A 26,421-nucleotide genomic window follows, 5' to 3' on the forward strand; every position below is an offset into this window, starting at 1 on the left:
TTTTTCGGGCAAAAATCCCTTACCCCTCCACGGCAAGAAGTACACCAAAAGAGAAAAACAAGTCAGCGAGGAAGCACGTAAATGGCTTCTAATCTCACTTTGAAGGAGCTGTGCTAAGCATGCTCTTGAGAGTGTCTAAACATGCTGGATATATGATGTCTCTGTACCTTTAACTCAATGACCCTATTTGTTTCTTGTCATAAACAGAATACTGTATGTTCAATGACACACTCATCTGCACACATCTCTGGAGGATTTGTTGGTCTGCCTGTGCATCTGTTTAACTCAGCAGGCTGTCCTGCTTGGGCTTACATCACAAACAGAGCAGACTGAAGGATAGAAGGAAGGGAAGAAAAAAAATACAAGCATGGAGATGATGGGTGTCTGAATATAATCAGGTAAGACAAATGCGAGAAAATAAATCTGGACAATGTGAAAAAAATGGTCCATAGAGGAGCTAGAGTACAAATATCAGAATGAGTGATAAAATGTATCCAGATTTTACAACTGTACGGCAATCAGACGTGATAAATGTAGCCATTGGCGACTCGAATGCGGCAGTACAATTTCAACAGATTCTTTGAGAAACATATCTTATGAATCATTCAGACAGGACCTCTCACAATTTACGACGTTGCTCAGTGTACTAAAAATGTAGTGTTGTCAGTGTTGCACATGGTGTATGGTAACAAAGTTGTGTGACACACTCATTGCTCCTGCACTCAGATTTGTCATTGCCAGGCTTCTGCTAACATGCCACAGAAAACCTGAAAAGAGGTTTGCGATTTGTTGACCTCATTGTTACGTTGAAATGTACATGGCGGGATGGATCGTTGGATTGGATTTTGAGAAATGAACATCTAAAATGTTTATATGTAGGTGTTTAGCTCAAATTTGTTGAGCCACACAGCAAATATGACCAGCTATAGCTGGCACAGTTTAAAGTCTCGCATTAAGAATTCCCGTTAACTGGTGTTACGTCAATGCAGCACGCGCACTATCTTGCCTCAGAGAGACCTTACTTTGGAAGTGTACCTCAAGTGAGCAAAAAAGCGAGCAAATACAAATACAATTCACCATTGGTTTCAGTGCACAATAATGCGGAATCAACACAACTTGGGCAAATATGTCAACACCGGTTTGTTACTCCGGCCTTCGGCGAACATAATCAAGGAGGCCACAGCTGAAAGTACATCGACACCAACGGATGATGACTGACACAAGCGTTGAACAGTGGCCAAAATCCAACACTCTCACAATTTTCCAAATGCAAACAACTCTTACTAGTCGAGTATAATGCAGGACAGCCTTCCAAGCACACGGGGATTAACAACAGGCAACAGCATGGCACATGCAGTGAGCAGTCTGCAATGCAAGGAAGCCACGACTGCTCTTTCGGACGTTCGTTCCAAGGTCAATTGTATCGCAATGTCTTTGTTGGCGTTTTCTTTTGTGTTTGGAGGGTGAGCTCAAATGTGTAACTTTTCATCCAAACTTCCAAACAGAAGCAAGATGTACAGTGCACCGTCTTGAAACTTGTGCTGTGTGGCGCACACATACAAACCTTCTATTTGGACTTCTTTTCTGTTATTATTTGTGATTGGAATACAACTTAGGAACTCAAACTACATTCCAGAAGCTCAGCTGCACACATGACACAACCCGACATACAAAATGCTTTCCAGAGCTAGAAACATGACTGTCCCATCTGAGCGATCCTCCTTGAGTATAATAAATAGCGATTACTAGTCCTATATATAAAAATATAATGTTGATTGCAAGAACATAATTATTTACACCTCATTTAAATGTATAGTGGGTTTAGAAAAAGGAATAACCATCTAAATATTACACATTGTCCCTTTTAGGCAGGAGTGGCCAGGTCCGGTCTTTGAGAGCCACAACCCAGCCTGTTTTCGATGAGCCCTTCAACTAACACACCTGATTCAAATCAGGGTCATTATCAGGATTCTGTGAAGCATGCTGATAAGCTAATCATTTGAATCATGTCAAAATAGGCTCTTGGCCTCCCCGGGTTTAAGAGGTTGACAGAAGGACTAGATGACACGCAAAAAGCTTCAAACCTACAGTACTTTGCGCCAATCGCTTTTGCACATGAGATTGCCTTTATTTAGAGTTTCTTTCTTTAGATTTTCTTTCTTTATGACTCAACAGAAGTTATAACCAACACTTGCATTTCTTAACACAAAAATAGAAAGTATGATTGGAGGGGAGTTCTGCTACTCACAAGATTCAGGTAAATGAGCTGTCTCCACACAAGTGTGTTGGCCAAAAGGCACTCGAGCCCAACTCAGAGAATGCTTCTCAAGAATGCACGAAACGAGTGTTTTGTCTTTAAACTGGAACTGTGTTAAAGCAGAGAATAAATAGCTTTGAAAGGCAAAATAGCGGGGCAGTAGCAAGGTGTGCATTACATTTCAACAAGACGTTCATGGGTACTGTCAAAAAACTTGCCAATTAGACAGCTGATCAAGAGCACTTGTTGATCAAGCCACTTATGTTTGTGGGTGACATTTGCGGGTTAATCAGCCTTTTAAGTTAAGCATTTTAGTCAAGTCAAGTTTATTTGTATAGCCCTGAATCACAACAGTCTCAAAGGGCTTCACAGATACAGTAAATAAGAAATCATACAGTACTGTACGTCTTAAATGCACACAGCATCCTCTGAACAAAGCTCCCAGATTGCGTCTTTAAATACACTAAGTAGAAAAATGATCATTTTTTTGGAGGGGATGGGGCAGCTAACTAGATTTTCGGGGCTTATGGGGATCACATGACGAAGGAAGTGAGTGACGGGGGGTTGATGACGGAAGTTGCTGACGAACAGGTTATTGTCTGATTGACTGACGATTACAATTTTTACCCTGAAAAAATGGCGGACCGGCACTGACGGAAGGGGGGCGGGGCATTGACAGCTAACGACTGCCAGACCAGCAAAAAATGTAAGTTGCCCACTTCTGCTTGCACATTATACGAAGTAGACAAATTACTAACCATGTGTGGAGCTTGCATGTTCTCCCCGTGCCCATGTGGGTTCTCTCCGCTTCCTTCTGTATTCTGCACACTCTAAATTGTCCTTAGTTGTGAATGGTTGTTCGTCACTGTGTGCCTTGCAATTGGCTGGCAACCATTTCAGTGTGTCCCTCGCCTACTGCTAGGTTAGGCACTAACATCCCAAATGAGGATAATGGGTATGGAAAATGGATGGATGGGATGGACGGAAGTTTGTGCAAAACACAACGCAAGGTAGGGAGGGTTTTACTAAAAACTTTTTATACACTTTTTTAATGTACATCTAATGTCCGTGGGGGTGAGGGGGCAATCCTACTTCCCGGGGTTTTACGGTCCCCATTTAACACGAAAAACAAGGGAACGCCATATACTGGAAGTTGGACATATACAGAGGATATGATTTCGCAAAGCCAGAGTTTACTGCTTGGCAGACCGTATAAATATTAACAAAAGGCTGCGAAAGGCTGATAAGAAATAGGATCCCACACGACAACCCCAGTGATGTGACAAGTCTTGCATTTCTTAACAACAGCAGCAACAGAAAAAACAATACACTAAAGCAGGGGTACCCTAACATGCCTCACTCCTCTGTTTCACTCCTCGACTCATCGATGAGATCTGTGGTGTAATGAGCCTTCAAGAAAGTCTAAGGTGCGAGGATCAATGAGTTTTCAAATAACTGAAAAGTAGTACACAAACAGTGCCCACTACATGAATATGGCAGTAGCTACTGAACTCTGTCCCATCAGGAAATGTTGTTTTAGTCTTGCATTTACCCTCTTAATTCATGTGCATTTGAAGCTCTTTTGCACGCTTTATTAAAAGCAATAAGAGAAATGTGTCCCTACTGAGTGCAAAGATCTTGAGGATGAAAAGATCAGTTCAATTCAACAACAAAAGAGTTTTGTGTTTTTGGCCAAAAAGAAATGTAAGACTGAAAAGGAATGGTAAATACTAGAGAGTGATGCTAACTTAGTATTGTTTCCGTTGTGGTCATTTGTCCAGTCCCTGCAAAGTAGTGTTTTAGGGAATCTCTCAACAAATCTTACAATCTTTGATGAAACAACACAAACTCATGCCATGTAGTTGTACTACCGCAGCGCCGTAGTGGGTATTTGAACTCTGTTTAGTCCCCTACCCCAGCCCATTTTGTGTTTACTAGTACATACCAAGTCGGAGCATAAAGAGGTGTGATTTGACCTTTACAGTGGGGTTTTGGATGTCTCTTGCACAGCCAATGTGCCTGGGTGACAAAGGAAAATGCACGACACGCACACACACACGCACACACATATGTATGCATTCGCACACACACCCAGAGCAGCGTTGGGGGGTGTCGGCTTCTTTACCTTGGCCTGTCGCCTTCACTTGCTGCCCTTTCTCGTGAAAATGTCAAGCCATCCCTCTCTCTATTCTATTATCTTGCTTTGCTCACACAAAATGCTACTCGCAGTTGACACATTAAAGCTTAAACTTTGGAAGTATCCATGTGCTGTGCGGGAGAAAAGGAAGAACTACTTTTTGGTCTGCCAATCATCTGATTTAGCTGTGTGTACTCGACTGTTTCTCTTTTCTTGTCCAATGTGATGTTGTGATGTGACGGAATCCCCTTTCAAAGAATACATTCAGTCATCCTCGACTGACAATATGCCCTAAATGGCAACTCGTCACGAACGAATACTTCTTTAGTCGATTAATTAATCAGTTAAACTTTTTTCGATTAGTCCACTAATCATGACTTTTTTTTTTTTTTTTTTTTGCCAGAAGTTAGCTAAAGATTTGCAAATAACCTCATGAGCTCTTTATTTCACCTCAGACAAAATAGTGTATTTAAATACACACATATAACTCCAAGGGAGTATGTGCAATTTTTCACACGCACCTCTGGAAGCTTTAGGGGCATTCTGGTAAATTCAGCAAAATACACTCTTCCATCTGCTGGGGTACCTATAACAGGCATGGCAGCCCCCAGAGGAGTGCCACCCCCCCCCATGTAATATAATTTAATGATAACTAGACCTACGATTACATTTAAAACATACTGTTGGTCATTAAGAACACATGTTTTTGAAATTTATAAATATTTAATTTATTCCTTTTGAATGAAAAACGATCTAAATCTTACACAGTGTCAACTGAAGAACTTGGATTTTTATTCATTCATCCATCCATTTTCTGTAGTCGCCAAACTCAGGGCACACAGGGACGAACAAATATTCACGCACCCACTCACACCTAAGGAAAAATTAGAGTGTCCAAGACACCTGTTTTTGGGGTGTGTGAAGAAGTCGGGGTGCCAAGACAGAACTTGCTCAGGTAGAGCTTGCAAACGCCAGCAGGAAGGCCAGAGCGAGCTGGAATTGAATACTCAACTGTGTGGTGTACATGCCAACCAATCTCCCACCACAAACGAGCCTGAACTATTATTCAATACACAAAAATAACCTTAAAATATTAATTTATATATATATATATATATATATATATATATATATATATATATATATATATATAAAATGATTCAAATAAATGGGCATTCTATGTTTTAAGAGTGCAAATGTTATTTCTTCGATTGCAACACTACTTTGGAAAACGATGAATAGTGAATTGGTACTGTACTGTAGAACATTCAAAACTTTTGAGTAAAACAATAAACAAGAACATATTTGTAGTCCAGCCCAGTATTTAAATTTAATCCATTAAAGCACCAAAGTAGAAAAATTGCACCAAGCAACATTTACACAGTATGCTTTTATCTCAAACCATTGCCAAGCTACAAATAGTGATATAATAATATGCTGAAAAAAAAACAAAAAACAACTCTGGCGCCAAAAGGCTTAAAAGTACAAGTAATTAAACAGTCCACCACCTTGTTGTCTTACCTGAGTCACCGAGTGGCATTCAGCTTATTCAACAGGTAAAATCAGCTTATTTGACAGGTAAAGTCATTTAAACATAGTTGGAAGTATGCTTGAAAATATTAACAAGCACATTCAAATTTACTAGAACTAGATTTGTGCCGCAATTTGTTTCTTTTGATCTTTACATCAAAGGTTTGAAATGGTACGACCAACACACTTCCATGAGTGTGCCATCCCTTGGCTAAAATACTGCAAGTATAGAATGTTGAAGAATTTGTGCCAAAGAAATGGACAGAATATTGCACAAGGGTTTTAAACACACTGTAACTATGTTAAAAACATACTTGAAAATATGTTCAAATGTACTTTCAGATCTGTGTGTAAGCAAAATTCTAAAAAAAAATTCCCCATCAAGCCATGAACTTCTATGTATCTGAATAGTTTCCTTGACTATCAGTACATTTCTTGCCATGGACTCAAACAATCACATACAAATGGGCCGCTGATCTTTTCAGTGACCCAACAGTAATGCTGAGTAACGTTTTTTGTGAAGTGAGCATATGTGGAAAATGCATACATAAATCCTTTTATTAACTCATGCGAAAACAAAAAGTGTCTTATTCACAAATGTGCATGTCATTTTGCCTTATGTGCCACATTACGTGCCGCAATCAAAATGCTACATTTTTTGGCATTTAGTCTACAACTCTTTGCAATGTAATTCCAAGTGTGATTGAACAAATGTGTCTGTTTGTGCCACCCAAGCAGCTCACGCTTTTGTATCGAAACTAAGAGTTGCTACCCATTAGAATTGCTTAAATAATAGCAACTATAAGAGTACTTTTTTTTCAACTCAGTTGCCAATAACTAATGCTTAACTTTTATTTTAAACATTACCATTATAGCATTTCGGAATTAGATACCGTGTCACAAAATTTGGTTACATATTACATGAATATGAAAAAAACAAGCATTACAACATTGCATCAAGTCAGTGTCAGTAAAAATTTCTCAGCCAAATCATGAAACTCAAAGGGAAGTGACAGACGGCAGCTGTTGTTTTAAAACAATTCAGACCCAGACTCTCAGAATACACAGGATCATGGGTAAAAAGACTTGTTGAAATGTGTTCCTGCATTTGTACTGTGAAATCATACCCACGTGCGTACACAAAAGCACAACACTGATCAATTTCCATGACAAGTCTCCTGACCACTGGGGTGTTTTGTTGTTGTGGCTGATTGAGCCAATCAATAAAGAACCGCATAAAGCATATAATATGGATGGATTGATTCATTTGGGGCGAGTTCAAGCCAATGGAAACTTTAGCCCACCCACAGCAGTCCTGCGAGTGCAATACATAACCTAAAGTCATTATGGAGATTAGTTGTGTTTTCCTTTTAAATGTATTCACACAAGTAGTGCTGCAAGTCTGAAGTGGCACATGATATCCCAATGCAGCTTTCGCATAGATTATTATCAATCTTTTCTTCAGATGTAGTATTTTGTGGACTTGGCGCTACGAAATTTGGACAAAAATCATTTCGCTCCCACTTCCCAAAACAAATGGCTCTGCAGCTTGATTTTGTTGCAATAGCCCAGTACAAGCCGCACTTCAAGTTTGTTTGCCAATAGGGAAGTGAGCCAAAGCAAGTCCTAGACTGCACTGGAAGCGGGCCAAATCACACTTGTTTCTGACACTGAGCATCACATTTTAAATGATAATGGAAACATCAGGCTCAGAAGGAAAAATAAAACCTTGATGGCTGAAGCCATGACTGGAGAAGCGGCGCAAATTGGTACGGTCTGCCGAAGCTGCCAAGGCACCTGCTGTAACCCAAATGGTAAAATACTACGACAGTCTACGTTTATTGTATTACTGTATTTCTATTGTTGATTTTTCTATCGCTGAGTTTTCGCTTATATGACAAAGAGTGTTTCACGATTACAAGAGAGTTTGTGTGCATTGGTGAACTGTAATCCAATACCATTGCAAGTTAGATTTGAGTAAAGCAAGAAATATTTGGTTATCTTACCTTTTCCTTGGTCTCCAATTGCGTGGTGCCTGGTCTTGTACGGATAGTAAAAGGGGATGCAAGTCTCAGTAGGATCCCCTGGAAGGAAGGCTCCATCTTGGGTGAGACAATCTCAAAACAGTCCCTGAAAGACAGACTTCGATGGGGCTCGATGCGAGCCTGCCTCCTCAATCCCTCACCAAGTTGCAGAAGTTCCATTCTAGGCCCGAGAACGAGGTGAAACGGAAAGGCACGGCAAAATGTGGCCAGGCCGATGCGCAAATCACTGGGGTTGGTTGAAAGTGAATGGGGGGCTTTTTTGAGACACACGGGGACAGTATTTGAAATGGAGCGGGAAGGACAGGTTTCCTGAATTTGGAAGGACACACAAACTGTGGGAGCAGTAATTGGGAAATTTGAGGGTGGAGAAGGGGAAGAGGAGGGGGAGGCAGACGGGGATGCAGTTGGCGTTGGTGTCGTGGAATCACCATAGCTGTGATGTGCGCCGTCTTTGGGCAGTAAAGGAGTCAGAGGAGAAACTTCTTCTACTTCCACTTCGGAATGAAAGATCCGTCTGGAAACGGCTCTGATAAGCCCAGGCATGATCAATCCCACCACAGGGGCGGGGTTAAAACAATGTAGGAGCAACAACTTCCCTCGGCCATCTTGTACTCCTTGCTCTTGCTCAAGTTTCGCTTGGCCCTTCTCTTCCTCGTGGGGATCCTTGCACTGAAAAGAAGGGCTTTCTGATGAGGCACGGCGACCCGTGGAGGTGCGAATATGTTCCAAAATGGCATCAAAGCCGTTAAAAAAGTCTTGGAGGTTGCCGCCTACGGCCCTGAGCACGCGTTCGTTTTCCTCAAAGCACAGGCCAAAGAATTCCTCGCCAAAATGCTCACGCAGCTCAAAGAATGGTACTCCTGAGAGAAAGAAGAAACAAAACACAAAGGAAGTCAGTACACTCTCTGAAACTAAGTGTTGAGGCAGTAGCTCAATAAACACACGGAACCAAAAATTGTACGAAAATGTGGGGAAGGTTTTTTGCCCGCTCTTCTGGAAGAATATTTGCTGTCAGAGGTCACTGCGGATGGGCGAAAGAGTGCGGCTCTGTTCTATTTTTTTAAACAAGGAAGATTGTCGGGCTCCCGAATTGTTCCACAACAAAACAAAACAAACATGACACTCAACGTTCAGCCATCTTTTGTTTCAGTTTGCTAGCTGCGTTATTAAACTCAAGCTCAGAAATGTCTGACAATTCCGACAGCAATATGTTTTGCCTAAATTAAATCAAGTCAGCCCAGTGAAATCGATTCTAAATGTAGTCAAAGTGAAAACGATAAATATGAATGACAAAATAATCCTGTCACATGTATACTGACTGGTTAATAAGATTAAACTTTAAGAGTTCTATAGTCGTAGACCCCACAGCTGGATTTGAACATGAAAAGCGGTATATCCTGCTTTTTGTTCCGACGCAATCCTTAGTGCACTTGCATGTGAATAAACCATGTTATTTTTTTTACCGCACACACACAGAACACACAAACAAAGATTTACATGTGCCTTACCAAGTATGGTGGCCATGTACTGTAGGATTTGAAGGACATCCTCTTCAGAACCCGAATTTTCTAGAAATGGACACTTGTCGTCTTTACTTTCCATTTGCTGGTCCTCCTTACCAGAATCTGGACACCTTGAACCAAAAATAAGCATTGACTATAGGTAAGTAGTGACAGTATTAGTTAACATTCATGAAATGTATCAACACTTTTATACTGTGCATTCTGTATCCAAAACCTAACAAATGTGTCAAACTTGGAATGCAGTATAACCCACTGGAAATGAGCAAATTAACTGAGCTGATTAATTGATTGTTGGTAATTATTTGTAATTGATTGTTGTTGAGAAGAAAAATGGCATGTCCATTTATTCAAAGCTCGTTTGTGAAACAAACAAAAAAATGATGTCAGCTGAGGTCAAAACGGTTGCAGCCTTCTTCTAAAACACATTTGTACTGAGAGTATTCTTCTGCTCAATATAACAGTATGAGAGTTTAACACACAGCAAACTTGGAATTATTTACAAATGTGGAAAAGTTTCTTGATTTTAAAAAATGACAGTGACGAGAAAACTATTTCAGCAGTGTCGAGCTGATCCCATGTTCTGTCTCCATTAGTTTTATTGTTTACAAACTAGCTTAGCAAATTTTGCCTCTGTCTATTCCTTCAGTTTCATAATATTGACCCAATAAATGTGAGGGGATTTCTAATTTCAATCCATCTTTTACAATCGTGTGGATCTTTCTTTTCGGTCAGGAACGTTTGAAGCATAACCGGAGATTTACAAGCGCATATATTCTTTCTGCAACTGAGTAAACCTGTTGCTTACCAATTGTCTTTTTCTGTCTACGTTCAAGGTAATAAATTTTATTTGAGAAGTTAAACATGGCACAAAGTGCACCTAAAATTTTATAACTTATGCAGTACTGCAAATTTAAGGTGTGCAGTCAGGCATATCCCTTTAGCTCTCGTACTCTAGCAGTCAAAATGACGACAAATTAATTTGTGTGGCAGCCAATGTTTTTCTTTTTCAATTTGACTCTCACATTGCGAAACTAGCTTATTGCTGAACTGATTGTCTCAAGATTAATTTCATGCTGACAAAAAACAAGAACCTGATGGTCGTTCTGTTAGAGCCCAAGCGTTCCTCCGTGGAGAGAGGAGAGCCTTTCAGAAGGACAACCATATGTGCAGCAATCCCCCAATCAGGCCTGTATGGTAGAGCTGGCAAGTTGAAAGCCACTCCTTAGTAAAAGGAACATGGCCGCCTGTCTGGAATTTGCCAAAAGGCACCTGAATGACTCTCAGACCATGAGAAACCATGTTCACTGGGCTCATGAAACTAAGATTGCACTGTTTGGTGTGAATGGCAGGCATTATATTTGGAGGAAACCGGGCACCTGTCATGTCTCAGGCTCACGGCTTTTTGTGTTTGTCTCTGGAAACGCTTGGTGAGGGGGTGGAGCCGCACGCCTGGCTCTCATCGGTCATCACGGGGCTTCTTTAGTGCGGCCGGAGCAGAAGAACTACACCTAATTATTCCACACCCATTGAGTGTTGCCTTGAGAATCTAGTTTATGGAGTACTGTGTCAAAGTCAAAGTCAAAGTCAAGTTTATTGTCAAATTCTTCACATGTGCTCAGCATACAAAGGAATCGAAATGGCGTTTCTCACTATCCTCTGCGTTTTACATGTACAGTACAATAACAAAGTGCAGGTGCGCAAGACGAGACAATCCTAAAATCTAGATTCTTATCTATAGTAGTAATGTAAAGTGCAGTATATTTGATCTACTTTGCCTAGTGTTGCTAAACTAATAACTAAAACTAAAAACTAAATACGAAAAACCAGGTATGGCAAGATTACCCCAAAACAAGACATAAGTAGCAGCATATGACAAGACAGTCCAACAGTGCGAGACAAGGCAAGACAACTCTGACTGTGGTTGTCCCAGTTGTGTGCATTTGAGGTAGTTGTTATAGTTCTAAGTGTAATCGCTAGTGCAATAGAAGTACAATTATGAATAAATATGGCAGCAGCAAGTCTGTGCAAATTTTGCAAGTGCATGAGCAAAGTTTGAGTTTAGGTGGGGGGCCAGCGAGGTGTTTCTTCTGGCTAGGGCTGAATGTGGGAGAGAGGAGGGGAGAGAGAGAGAGAGAGTTCAGCAGTTTCAGCGCTATAGTTTTTCCTGTTGATGCTGGTACTTTGTTCTCGCGTTTTTCCTTTTTCCTGTTACTAGAGGTTTTTAGGCTTTACTTTCTGGTTTTTCGTCATTCTCCTGTGGACTCTGTTCTCCTGCTCCTCTTAGTGTGTATTTTTGCAAAGACATTTTGTATGTCTGTCCTTTTTGTTGTACTGACATTCAATCTGATTTCTGGTGTTTTGTTTTTTTTGTTTGTTTTTTGTTTTAAGCCACACTGAGCGTGTGCATTTTGTTAAATAAATCTTTTTGGAACATCATCGAACATCCTGTCTGTCTGGAGTCCACTTCCTGTCCAAGTTCCGAGACTAACTCCTAACAGCACTGCTCATTACCAGGCCAATTCCATCCCTAGAGTGAAGCATGGCGGTGGCAGTATCACGCTTATGGGTTTGTTTTTCAGCAGCAGGAACTGCTAGTCTAGAACTAGTCAGGATAAGAAAAATGATGGAGCTTGAGAATTACTGCAAAGAAGAAAGGGCAGGACTGCCTAAAGATAGCGAAGCTTTTCATAATGAGGTGTTTACATTTTTGAGGTAAGAGATACATTTATTATAGTTTGGAATGAGGCTGAATCATGACAAAATGTGGAAAAAGTTAAGCGTGTGTGAAGTGTGAATACTTTCTGGATGCACTGTAAATCGGACAATAAATGTTATTTACTTTTTATAGAGTTCATACTGGTTCCAGGTTAGTCTGGGAAAAAAGGGATCAAAGAACCAATCTTAAATTAAACTATAAATATTTTGACCAACCTAGCCATTTTATGCTGACAGTAATGTTACCTCAATGAATGAGAATAAATGTAACTTTGACTCACTAATACAGGAGCAACAATATCTTAATCATTTCAAACTGAAGAAAAAGTTATAAAAAAATTGTGCTTTTTTTTCTCAATCAGATTAATAATCTCGACTACCACAAGCATTTTGACTTTAAGCTGCCCGCCTTTCTTTTCATTACTCTTATTTCTCCCAGGTGTTTCTTGAGGGGCTTGTTGAGAGCAATTTAAAAAGTTTAATAGTCCCAAACCGATATTGACAGAGAGCGCCAATGCACCACCTGGTGCCATGGATGGGCAATTATACTTCACACGCAAAACCTAATCCTGTTCCCCTGGGTCATCCTTTCCCCCTCCCATAGCATTGCGCCTGCCCCACTATTTGAGAAGAAATAATTTTATTTTTATTTTTTTTATTTACTTTTTTTTTTTGCGGGGGGGTTGCACAAGCTATGAATAAGGTGACATTAAAACTAGGAATCAGGAATTAAAATCAGGAAACACTACTGTTGCCTGAATATTTTCCACATTATTTGTTTTCTTGAATTAAAATTAAATGTTAGTTGGGTATACTCAATTCAAATCATTATGGATATATCACGCAGCCCTAAGTAGACCTAATGTGAAGAATATGTTTAGTGTGGCCTCGAGCTTGGGTTTCTGTCTGTCTACTGTTATTCCGTTTTAGTTACAGAGTCGAATCTTTAATCTTTTTTGTGTTTGTGTGACAGGGCAGCAAAGAAAAGCGCATAAAACTATAGAGCATAGCGACAGATGTCATATACAAGATACCAGCAACAGTCTACCTGATCTCTTGTTGCCGGTAAAACTTCAGAGTCCTCTGTAGAGCCTCTTGAACAGTCTGTGTCTGAAAGAAGTTCAAATATTTCATCAATATTTCATTTCAAAACATTTTCTACTAGGAATGTGATCTATATCTTACAACTTAACTGGGGGAGGAATTTTTTGAGAGAGGAAATAAACACTGAGTGACTCGTGGTTCAACAAGTACGCGAACCTCCTTCTAAATCCCATTCGAACTCATGTTAAATATGCGCTAGCAAACGCAGGGATTAGATTGTCAACACAATTTGAACTACATTTTAGTACTGTTGGAGATAACTGGAGTACTTGGAGAGAACCCATTCAGATGTGAACACAGAAAGGCCTGAGGTTACAGTTTGGGGCCTAGAATATTTGCTATCTTATCCAGTGTGCTGCTATTCTTCTAACTACGTAAACGCTAATCACTTCCGGCCAGCATGTGTGTATTTGTGTATGACCGCACAGCTGGTGTACTTTGCACATCTGACAGAAAAGGCCTGAGAAGGCGGGTCCAATGTGATTAAGTGCGATGCAGCTCAAATGCGAGGCTATAGTGACAATACGAGAACACAGTGTGCCAGCTGGAGAGGTCATTCAGAGGCCTCCGCCCACTACGGACATTTACAAGAGTGATTTCAGCCGCATGTGTGTATGCGTGCGTGCGTATAGACAAACAGACAAAGCAAAGGCAGAAAGGGATAAGTGAGCAATGGGGCAGCACAGAAAAAAAAAGCATCAGGTAAAATGAAGAAACCATTTATGTATAATGAAGAATCACTGAATGTAACTGAGTGCCAGTACCTTCAAAAATAATAAGAGAAAATACACTTGACATAAGACCACTTCTTAGACTGCGAGCCTCCACAGGTTTGTGTGCATGTGTGTGTGTGTGTGTGTGGGAGACACAGGTGCACACTGTAATCAGTTGCATATTGGTGCCGTCGCAGCAAAACCTCACAAATCACAATTTTGGGGAATTTGATTTTTTCTTTTTCAACATCTATCCATCCATCTATCCAGCTTCTATAGCCGCTTATCTCCCTAGAGTCGCTCATGCCTATTCCAGCTGTCTACAAAAGTAGGCGGGGGACACCTTGAACTGGTCACCACCCAATTGCAGGGCACATACAGACGAACAACCATTCATGGACTTGGTAAATTGACTTTCACGCAGCATCAGGAGCAATTGGGGGTTTAGTGTCTTGCTCAAGGACACTTCGACATGGTCTTGATGGTCGGGGGATCGAACCCACAGCCTCTCAGCTGGGAGACGACCACTCTACCGCCGAGCCATGCCGCCCCCAACCAATCACACCTCAGGACAATTTAGTGTCCAATACACTTAGCATGCATGTTTTGGAATGTGGAAGGAGGCTGGAGAGAACCCACACAGGCACAAGGGGTGGCCGGAGTGAGCTGGAATTGAAGTCGGGGCCCTGAACTGTGCAGCGGATGTGCTAACCAGTCTTGCACCGTGCCGCACCAAAGTGACAACATTATATACTTATTTATGCCATGCTCATCATGAAAAATTGAATGACTGGGATGTCATAACAGCATCATGTGACACGCCAGCAGCGACCTGCAAAGGACAACTTCAAAATAAACGCACGAAATAATACATAAATGTCAATACGATAGCCATAGAAGGCTTTTATTTCGACGCTGGCCTTCACAATGGTGGTGGTGAAGCTTGCGAGCTTTGAAACGCCTTGTGACCATAACCCCAACACACTGCCATTAAAAAAAAAAAAAAAAAAAAAAAAAACCTCAGTCGCTGATTAACGACTAAGAAAGCTAAGAAAATGCTAGTTTATTATGATGGCACAAGTGGCGCATGTGGTGCATTCAAATGTTGTTGGACTTTTCACACTCAGGTGGAAAAAATGTCCGTTAAGCATTAATAACAACAAATGTCTAAACAAAGTGAGCTTTCCATCAAACTATAAAAGCTGAGATATATCAACAAGAATGATGGGATGAAATTACTTTTATAATTTAATTAATTAATTACCAAAAAAACAGTTTACAATACCTAATTATATAATCAAGCTTCCGTCTTCCATTTCAGTGGTTTTTAAAACAAAAGTGAATCAAAATAAAGAATAAATCCTTTGTTGTATATAACATTTACAACAACAAGAAAGGGAGCATTTCTAAATTAGTCCCCTATAAACAAGTTTTAAAACATTAAACAAGAACAATGTTCAAAGCCATCATATGCAGTTATGTGTTCATCACGTACCGCTCACATTGTGAGTCACATTGTGTCGAATTAAGAATTGCCGTTTACTGGTGTTACATGAATGCAGCAATGAAACCAACCAAACTTTGGAAGCGTCAGTCAAGCAAGGGAGATAGCGAGCAAGTACAAATACTATTTGCCATTGGTTTTAGTGCACAGTAGTATGGAACCTGGCCAAAACTTAGGCAAATAGGTCAACACTAAAAAGAAACACTTGCAAACTTTTCTAAACACAACTCTAACCAGTCAAGTAGAATGCAGAACCGCGAATAACACAAGGATTAACAACAGGCAACAACACAGCGCATGCAGCGAGCTGTCCGCGATACAAGGAAACTGCAGCTGCTTTTTTTGGCCGTTCTTTCACAGGTCAATTTTTGTTGATGTCTTTGCTGTCGTTCACAGAGCCTATATAGCTAAAGAGTTAAAAATCACTAATTTCACAATGCATCACTAATAATTGAACAAACTCACCATTTTTTGGGTTCTCTTGAAAAGTCATATTGGCGAGACTAGGATTCGACCACGCCAGCGATATGCACGTGTCATCATTTCACCGGCATGTTTACTGAACAAACTTGTAATCAGTAATTACACTTGTAGTGTGTAATTGTAGGCCCAACTGTGTCAGAATATTTCAAAACATGCATACATTTATAAAGCCAGGCCAAAATGACACTTGTGTATAAGGAAGAAATTTGACAGTCCGAAGAGCTTTCCTTTAAATAGAATTAACTACTTCCCATATTCTTTATCTGGTTTGGCATTTCTCTCTGTTTGCTCTGTCTCTTTACATTGGCGTGAGAGTGAGAGTGAGGGTGAGGTGGGGGGTCCTACCATTACTCTTCTTCTCCTGCAGTCCCTGCAACATGCTGTTACCATTATACAAAAAAAAAGGTCTGGGAACAGCCTTTATGAAGTCATTAATGCTGGAGTGATCAATGCTTGGTTTCAACTTTTTATTCAATAAAAGTCGCTAATTGGATTAATAAGTATCAAGCAAATGCCAGTAATCTCAACGAGAAATTAAGCCGTGAACTACTGCAGTGAGTTCTTTCTTAAAGAAGATGAAACACACTGTATGTATTGGTCAGAAGGCAAAACAAGAGACACAATACGGTTCGCGCTTTTCTGCATTTGTGGCAAAAGTGCTGAGGCCTTGATCGGCGTCATAGATCACTAAGCTGATGAAACGTAGGGGGAGGGCATAGAAAATAAATGTTTGCTCACATGTAAGTGTGTGTGCCTGCGTGTGTGTGTTTGTGTCATCGCTACTGGGTCAGCGTGGTCAGGGAGTGAAGACAGCCATAGAGAGCATGCTCTGTTCTTTCTGTCACGGTCCACTGCAGTCAACAACAGACACCGCACCGCTGCTGCACGTAGCTATAGAGTATGCGAGCAACAAAGGTGTGAGAGGGAACACAAAAAGTTAACAGACACAGGAGTGACTGAGTGACTGATTGCATGCTGATGAGCGACACACTCAAAATGTTGAGGTTGTAATTTTAGGAGTATTGTAACAAGGTGACAGAAATAAGTAGAACATTGGTTTGTTTTTATTCATACAATAGAATATCAAAGTGTCAATTTCTATGTATTATTTGGTATGGTAAGCTTTATTTTGAAGTTGGCCTGCCTTCTCGTGTTTGGCGGCACATTTTACTGTCATGTCGAGGACTATATACAAAAAAAATTGACTTGATCAATGGATGGTCATAGCGACATGTATTTGTTTCTATGTCTTGCTTTGTGGAGAGAAAATGATGAGAAAAGCATGAGAGCTGCTGCAAAGTACACAGCAGGAACTCATTAATGATCTGAAGGCAATTGAGACCCTCAGTTGTCAAGTAAATAGTTGGTAACACACTGTGCCGTGATACACTGAAATCAAGCAGAGCCCACAAGATCCCCTTGCTCAAAAAGGCAAATGAACAAGCCTACCTCAAGTTTGCCACTGAGCAAGTTACTCAGCGAATAGGAGAAATGGTCAGATTTTTTTTTAAAAAGTGTTTTTTTTTGGGGGGGGGCATAAACTCATTCATTTGTGTTTGAAAAGATTATATATATATATATATATATATATATATATATATATATATATATATATATATATATATATATATATATATATATATATATATATATATCCTTATTTTATTGCAATTACACTTCATGTGGCAAAAACAATGATTTTTTTTTTCCCCCCCTTAGGTCATCCGCACCCCCCATGGCATTGCCCCGCGCCCCCAAGGGGTCTGCCCCACAATTCGAGAAGAAAAAAAAATTCACAGCTGAATCGACCATTGACATAACCGATAGTGACAGACCTACTTTGAACAACCTGATTTTTAATGCAAATACGGGATGTTGCAAACACCATGTTACACCCATTTCTACCATGCATAGTTGTACTACACATTCCGTGAATGAAAATGAATCTCCTTTCCAGTGGCTTTTGAACATTAAGTCCACCAAGCGATCCTTACATCTTTTTTCTTGTTGTTTTCCTCATAATATAACATAAAACGTAAAATTCTACCTGGTGAATTATGGTGTCTTTGATAATATGAAACACAATGTCAAACGCTCCTCATTTGTATGGCATTTCAACTGCTTGTGGAAATCTAACATAATAAATATTAAGTATTTTAATCAATTTTTCCTCTATTATGCTACCACAAACTAGTGCTCATTCCAAATTTGATAAACTCACATCCTGTAAGTACTGGTAAGGAACGCTGACTGCTTTACATTTTGACACGTCCGAGCTTTTGATTCTAAAAAAAAAAAAGAGTACAATACATTAGTCAAATATTCATTTGACACATCAGATTGTTTTTGTACAAAAAATATTGAGCTGTGTGCATTCTGAAGGAGCAGAGAAAGACAAAACAATCTGCATAGTGTGCGCGGCACTCAAGAGAAAAAAAATCAATAGGTAACAACACAATTTTTTGCATTTATGATAAATACGCAGAAATCCATCTGTCTTACCTGAATATAATCAGTTCATTATAGTATTGTTTTAAAGTTACATTGTTAAAAAACAATATAATTTGCTTGTTCCTATTTTTAGATGTTTTGTCTATTTGACATTCATGTACTATTTAAAGAGAAAACTAAAATTTAAATTTAATTTGATATTTGGAGTACAACATTTTTACATTTACTTGAGTTATATTACTAAAAAGCAATACTCAGGAAAAATATTTGGCTAGACTCTACCCACCTTGGCTACTGCCTTATGCAATCCCCTTTATGATGATTTTTGCTTCTGCATGGTCTTTGATATACAAGACAGACAAACTATGAAAATGTGATTTGTAACAGTAGGTTTCTCCATTACCCATAGAACTCTTCAAGAAAACAAGTAATTTTGTTTCAGAACTTCATGGGCACACTTATCACAAGCGGAAACACTTCAATTCACTTAATAATAAGATAAGAAGTGACATTATATACTTGCAGAGGGAAACAGAGGGAAATTGATCGCCATCACAATGTTTTCTTGACCCAAGTGACAACTTCATTGGATTCTGAACAAAGTGTTTGTAGAGGAAGCCTTTTTTGACTGAAAAAAGTCTGATGGGGTCAAAATTAGAAGGCCAAAGTTAGCAATAAACCATAAATAACAGTAACGTAAATAGAACAATCCTTTGAATTTAGTTTGATCACTCCAAAGCATTTCGCTATACCTTGTTACAAAGGGAAAGGATTGTTTGTCACATAAGTCATTAATAATACATTTTATTATGACTACATGCTCAGTGCCAGAGACAGAAGTTGTGAAAGAAACTGTTTTTACAAATCAATCAAACATGTACCTTTTTGGTTTGTCTTTATGAGTATTGACAATCTTTAGCTGTGTTTGTTGTATTGTTGGCATGGGGGGGAGGGGGAGCATACATGGTCAACGCTTCTAGGGCAAGGGTCGCGAACCTTTTTGAAACTGAGAGCTACTCCATATCTGGGTGTGATTAACACAAGGGGATGGATGCAAGATTGTTACACATTCTGAAATAAAAGGTGTTTTTGCTACTTTTATTCAGCAGTGCCGGCCGGCCGTCGCTGCCACTACTTGGGACGATAATCCCGACCTCAGATGAAGCGGTTTCAGGATCGTCAAAGCTGCGTTTTCTTTTGCCAATTTACTTTCACCACCAATGAGCGGGACTCTAGTGGTCACACAAACCAATTCTGGACTGTTTAGGGAAAAAAAAAAAAGAGGCAGTGTTTACTATTGGTCTGTCGCCCTTGTTCTTGTTGCTAAATTAAAATGCTACACAGCAGCACGGAATTTACGTATATGTGTTATAATGTAAGTCTGTGCGCTCCTCTACTTCATGATGACCAATTAACTAACATGCCCTATCCCATCAAAGGCAAACAGGGGTTTGCTGAGTATGCCAATCGCCAAAGAGTACTGCAGAGTCTGTAAATATATATATATATATATATATATATATATATATATATATATATATATATATATATATATATATATATATATATATATATATATATATATATTATATTTTTATTCATCATTCATGTTGAGAGCAAAAACTTAATTTAATATCACTACTGTATATAACTTTCAGGTCATTTCACTAAAGCCTAAAAATCTAAAATTTAAAAAAAAATCTCATACAACTACATGCATATTTATGAATGATGCCAGGTATTACAGGAGGTTTTACCTTAAGTGAACATTTTTTACTACCTTAGCTTGTTTGTGTCCTTGCAGAGCAGTAATTTTTAATACTCTGACTGTATAAAACCATTTTCTGTAATGTTTTGAATTTTATCGTTATTATTGCACCGAAATTTGATTTGTGAAAAAAAAAAAATCTAAAATTGCATCGCAATTGCAACAGTTGCGAGAAAAATTGCATTTCCATCTGTTCCTAAAAATCGTTCAGTCCTACACCACTCCTTTAAATTTTTGTTGTTGAGCACTTAACTGCAATTAAGTGTCATTTCTTTATACCACCAGTTACCCTGAACACCGTTCCCTGCTGCTGGCAAAAAAAAAAAAAAAAAATCTGAGCAAACACAGAATATTTTTGCTCAAATTACCATTGGTATTTGTAATTGTAATAATTTATCTGAAGGCAACACTTTTTAACAATTATCTAACAGGTAGAAAATAATATAAAACCAATTATGTGACATTATTTCTATATATTGTTGGTGTTTACATTTTCAAAAGATGATTTCTACAACATTCTGCGTAAATCACACAGACCCATCACTGGTGCGAAATAGAAACAGGCCCATGGGTTATTCTTGTGTTCCCTGGGATAACGGGAGAGCAAATTTAGAGTATAAAAATATAAATCAATGACATTTATGCAACAACAATGTTACGTATCACAACAGCAAGCAAGTTGTTTTTATTTGTACTTTTCAGATGGGGGACAACACAGGAGCAATTACTTCTGCAACTTTAATTTGTTGAAGATTCGGGAAAGCCAATTTTCACCTTATCCACAACTTTATTTAGTTGAATTGCCCAATGTGAAAAATGTATTGAAGTTGCCCGGAAATAAGTTCACCCAACCATTTTTCTCTACAGGGCTGTTGACTGCAAGCACATGTTTAGTGACCCACGCTCAACGGAAAGTGTGGTTGTAAATGACCACAACAACCTATATGCCAAAGGATCGTAAATTAAAATATAATGAATAAAAGTGTTATTTTTTCAACTATGTTGATTTTGCGTTTAAAGTGTTCTGTTAAAAATGCCCTGAATTGTTTAAGGCTTGAGAACAAGGATTCCCCCAGTGGGAAACAATTCATATGCCTATTAGTTTTGAAGTGTTATTTGTAACTTTAGAGCTAGAGTTTAAGCTCTGTATCACATGCCAAACTCAATACTTCATACATTACCTAATATTAATATGGCATCTGACTTGCACTTAACAAACAGGTATATACGGGCAAGTCTAATGAAGGCCTTACCGTGGGTGACGTCAGCCGCCTCAGACTCTCGCCCAGCGAATCCAGGTTCACCCGTCTCCTCCTGGTCAGTCTCTTGTGTGGCCCGCCGACTCCCGGGTGCTCATCGCCCGCCGCCGGGCACGAGAGCCTCTCGGCGGGGCTGCGGCCGTTCCAGAGGAGCGGTCTGTGGACGGAGGAGAAAGGGCATCCTCGGAACTCCTCGGCCGCCTCCAGCCCGCCGTCCCCCCCGTCCCCCCCGGGGCTTTCTAGCCCGCAATCGGAGCCCACCGAGCTGCTAAAAGACTCCGAGGAGATCTTGCGCGACGACGAGGACATGGTGGCGAGGAAGAGGACGCTGAAGATAGTGGCGGCTCTGGTGGTGAGGAGGACGACGGGGAAGAGGAGGGAGAGGAGGAGGAGCGGGAGGATGCTACAGCAGGGTCCGTGCCACGTCCACCTATATAACGCCGATTCATCAGTTGTTGGTGGCGATGGTGGGGGGGTGATGTGTCTGTCTGTGCTATTATGTATGCATGGTGTGTGCGCTCAGGTGAGTCCGTGTGTGCACAGGACGAGTGTCTACACTGTGTATCCAGCGGAAAAGGGGAGAGGGGTGGTGGGGCTCAACCGATAACCAAAGCACTAACCGCACGCAAACATTTACGTAAGAGGCTCGCTTTCTTTAAAAAAAAAAAAAAAAATACTAGTAATAATAATAATGCCACCTTCGAATCCCAGAAAACTCTCCAATGGGGCAGCTCGAGTAACGAATTTTAACATTAACTGAGAAGTAGCCCGCTTTAATATGGTGGAATGTCCTATTTTTAAAAAGCAGACGTCATACAGCGTCCATATCCCTCCATAAGAGGCGAAACGTCGACAAAATCCATCACATGTTGAAGCACAGCAGGTGATACCGACACATGCTCCTTTTCGGGAAACGACCAAATGTCGCAGCTCGTACTTTGAAGGAGAATCCCCCCGTGCTCAAAATATCAATCAGAGCAGATGCGCTGTGTTCCCGCGCTGCACCTTTGCCTCAGTCCCTCCTTCCTTTTCGTCTTCCTTCTATCGTCCTCTGCGACAATGGAGCTCCTGTGTTCGGAGCACGCGTCCTGTCACTGTCCGCACATGTTCCACTCTTGCGTCGACTCGTCGCCACCGCCGTCGCTCGGAATGCGGCCAGAGACGTAGCGGGGAAAGGGAGGGGGGGCAGATTGACGCCGCACTGACTACAAACCGCCGCCAATCAGCGAAGACATCCGCACGCCTTCTACACAGGCTCCCGCAGATGCACTTCAAGTCAAAATAGTCACTTTTCCTATCACGTGATCGGTATACGTTTGTCTACCATGTCGGAAGTACAAATCAACGGGATAAAATAGGCTTACAACATCGATGGGGCTACAACAATTCCTATGTGAATACTGTGGTTTCCGCCCAGATTTCAAAAAGAATGCTACAGTAAGTTTTTGAACACTCAAAATTGTACTTTAACGTGAATTAGCCAATATCTTGGTCAAAAAGACCAATTTGTATTGGTTGGCCCTATCACCAATATCATCCTTTTTTTTTAATTGAAAAAGAAAAATAATTACAATGTGAATTGTTTTGAATGAAACTTTAAAGAAAGTTGGGTCAAATTGACTCAATATTGGGTCGGTTCTTTTATGATCCATAAATGGGTTGTTTTTTCAGCAACTGTTTAGTATTAGGGGATTGGTTGAAAACACTACCCGTCTAGTTCTGGTTGTGAGTACAAAAAGGATTCCTGAGTGGGGATTTGAGAAGCTTGTGCATATCCAGAGCTGACGTCAAACTCTTTGACGTGGAGGAGAAATCCTTAAAGTGCAATCGCTGAAATGTTCCAGCTCCAGAGGGTATATGCAAGCACATCCGTCACCATGACAACTGGGCAGACTCCATCTGCTGATGAGGCTCATGGACTATAGTTTGGGCATTTTCCTTGATAAGAGCTTTGAGGGAGCTACAGATGTGAAAACCTTGAAATACAGTAATTAATCAAAATCACTCTGCTAAAGTTAAATAATTGTTCATTAGTAGGCCAGCAGTATAACTATGCTGTGTGTGTGTGTGTGTGTGTGAGTGTGTGTGATATATATATATATATATATATATATATATATATATATATATATATATATATATATATATATATATATATATATATACACACACACACACACACACACACACACACACACACAGCAATTGACCATTATCTGATGGTAGCAAATTAATTTCAATTCATTCCTGTGAGAGGTGTGCACGCACAAAGATGGCTCTCAGGTCAGCTAGTGAATATGGAAGTCATTGTGCATGCTTGTTGCCTCCCATCAGAGAACAGGATGACGCTCGTGTTTGGCACTAATCACAACCACGACCTCGACCTCAACTGGCAGAGCCTGGCTGCTCATTACGAGCCCCAAAGGGACGGGCGAGCGCAGAGGAGCAGGGACAAGACGTGATGCGTGATGCATCATGCGCACGCACACACATACATGTTAACACAAAACTGGCTGTCATTTCCTGGGTACTAATACCTTTGACTTTTTCAAGTGGCATGAACCTAATACACCTTGCATTATATCATCCTTACTCTTTCTGTGCCTCCCTCACACACAGTATTTCTCTGTCCTTATCTGGTTGCATGCTCTTTGCAATCAAGCGGCCATCCATCAGTAATAACATAGGCTTTTAATAAAGCCAGCACTACAATGGAATAAATAATGTTCCAGGGAAGATAAGCCTGCTAGCTGGCTTGAACTGGCAGTCAGCCATCTATAGCTGAGTGCAGACAGGGCAATAGCGCAGTAAAAATGCTGTCATGGAATTAGAGAGGAAGGGCACCTCTGGCTATTGTCGTTTCATTCAAGAGGTACATCTGATTTGGATGGGATGACATAAAAAAAAAAAGTCATATTATTGAATTTTGGTCATTAGTCAGAAAAGTAATCACTTGCTCCAAATAGTGTTCCTTTGTTGATTGATCTATGCCAGTGATATCCAGTATACCAGTGACAGTCAATACAATTAAATGCTTGGAAAAAAGTTACAATTTATCTGTCTCCATTCATGCAACAGCTTTGTGTTCAAACAAGCAGGCACCAATGTCACTGCAACTGCATTTTTTGGACTTTAAAGCATAAAATCCTTTAAAGGGCTAACTGTATATCATGGTATTTTAAACTTTCCACAATTAAAAATATTGCTATAAATGATGGAATCTTATCTTTGGCGCATTGGAAATTCAATTTCTTATGAAATATGAGGTGTTTAATTTTTTTTGGTGGCTAGATCTCTAACCAGGAAGTGAAACGCCTTATTCACTGGAACTCCGCCTCTCGCTGTGTGGCTGTCGCGCCCTCTTGATGACGTCGTTCTATAGCCGAGCACCACGACATAACGCTAATGTTGTAGAAACTAGTAATGGGAGTCAGGAACAGAGAATAAAGAAGCCAAAAACAGGTATTTTACTGACATTGAAGTGAACTGGAGTTGCCAACAAAGCAAAAGATGTGTCAAAAGAGCACATACAGTAACACCCGTTCCTAATATTAAATGAGTCCCCGTGGGAACCCAGTATTTATAACAATTGTTCTGCCCACGGGTGAATTGCCCGGGGGCGGCATGGCCTCTGTGGTAGAGTGGTCATCTCACAGCTGAGAGGCTGTGGCTGCGTTCAATCCCCTGACCATCTTGAAGTGTCCTTGAGCAAGACACTGAACCCCCAGTAGTTCCTGATACTGCATCATCAGTAGGTAAATGACTAGTTAGTGTAAAGCGCTTTGCGTACCCAAGGTAGAAGAGCGCTATATAAATGAAAGTCAATTTACCATTATTAAACGTATTTTCACAATTATGTACTACAACGTTGACTGTCCGGCCATGTGCTCCCAAACACACATTTTCCCTATGAATTCTGCCAAAAAATAAAAGAGGTTGGATAAGATTCTAAGACATCTATTGATGGCACCATTCTCTATATTTGTACAGAAATGTATTTATGGTATGATTATCGTTAAATGTACAAGTTATGACCTAGCTTTTGGAAGATACATTAGATTTTTAAAGACCACTCAGTCACGTAAGAGGGGACACTGTAGTACTGTTCTGCCTTTTGAAGATAAATATATAGTAAAAATGTCACTGTTTATGAGTATACTACATTTAAAACATTCATGATCTGCAGTGTGTGGACTTATATGGACAAGAAAAGAACAGAAGTAGTACAGTGTCACCTCGGGTATACCATGAGTATTTATGTACATTCTGAAAAGCCTGAAACACACACACACACACACACACACACACACACACACACACACACACACACACAGCACGTTTAATGCATGTAAAGTATATATGGAGTTGGGAAACAGAGAAAAAAAGTTCTGCCATGACCCGAATAAAGTATGCAGGCAGACAAATGTCTGCAAAGATTATATGAATATGGTGCTGTATTCATAGCAATTGCTTCTATTCATTTGTCCTTTTCATGTACAGTGGATACATAAAGCAACCAAACGATTAGAAACGTCTCTTAATAAAAGGAAGTGAAGTTCAATTACAACCACAACATTAAATATATTGGTAGATCAATAGATGGCAATGAATTTTTAAGCATGTTTTCATTGTGTTAAGATATCAATAGAGACACATTATCATCTATTTTTTGCAGGTGCATCTTACAGTGACAGTTTGGTCCTCTGTGTCTAGTAATAAGGGATGTAAATGCAGTTAGGGCGTTTGCAAAATATCACAAGAGATGTGAGCGTATAGAGAGAAGACAGGACAGGGCCAACGAGACGGCTGTCTCGGTCATAAATCTGCATCCAGCCTAACTGGCCATAACCACACATCACTCCATAGCACTTTGCTACTATTAGCAATAAATCTTCTGAGGCACTTGTACTGCGTAAATAACCTCATAAGTCT

General features: G+C 40.0%; 1 protein-coding gene across 2 annotated transcripts in view; it reads right to left on the reverse strand.

Moving 5' to 3' along the window:
* Positions 1-22,754, reverse strand: part of gucy1a2 (guanylate cyclase 1, soluble, alpha 2) — a 38,144-nt gene extending 15,390 nt beyond the window's left edge. Inside the window, exons 1-5 of one of the 2 annotated variants that reach the window (XM_088427989.1) lie at positions 18,514-18,690; positions 18,233-18,296; positions 13,256-13,317; positions 9,478-9,602; positions 7,931-8,829 (exon numbers count right to left, since the gene is read on the reverse strand). In XM_088427989.1, the coding sequence (XP_088284115.1) occupies positions 7,931-8,829; positions 9,478-9,571 (993 nt within the window). In that variant the 5' untranslated portion in view covers positions 9,572-9,602; positions 13,256-13,317; positions 18,233-18,296; positions 18,514-18,690. Of the gene's footprint in view, positions 1-7,930; positions 8,830-9,477; positions 9,603-13,255; positions 13,318-18,232; positions 18,297-18,513; positions 18,691-21,483 lie in introns of those variants that run through there. The other variant, XM_088427988.1, reaches the window with a different exon arrangement.
* Between the last annotated feature and the right edge of the window lie 3,667 nt (positions 22,755-26,421).

This window comes from Hippichthys cyanospilos, chromosome 11 (genome assembly GCF_059441005.1).
Source record: "Hippichthys cyanospilos isolate Australia breed blue-spotted pipefish chromosome 11, RoL_Hcya_1.0, whole genome shotgun sequence".
Lineage (NCBI taxonomy): Eukaryota > Metazoa > Chordata > Actinopteri > Syngnathiformes > Syngnathidae > Hippichthys > Hippichthys cyanospilos.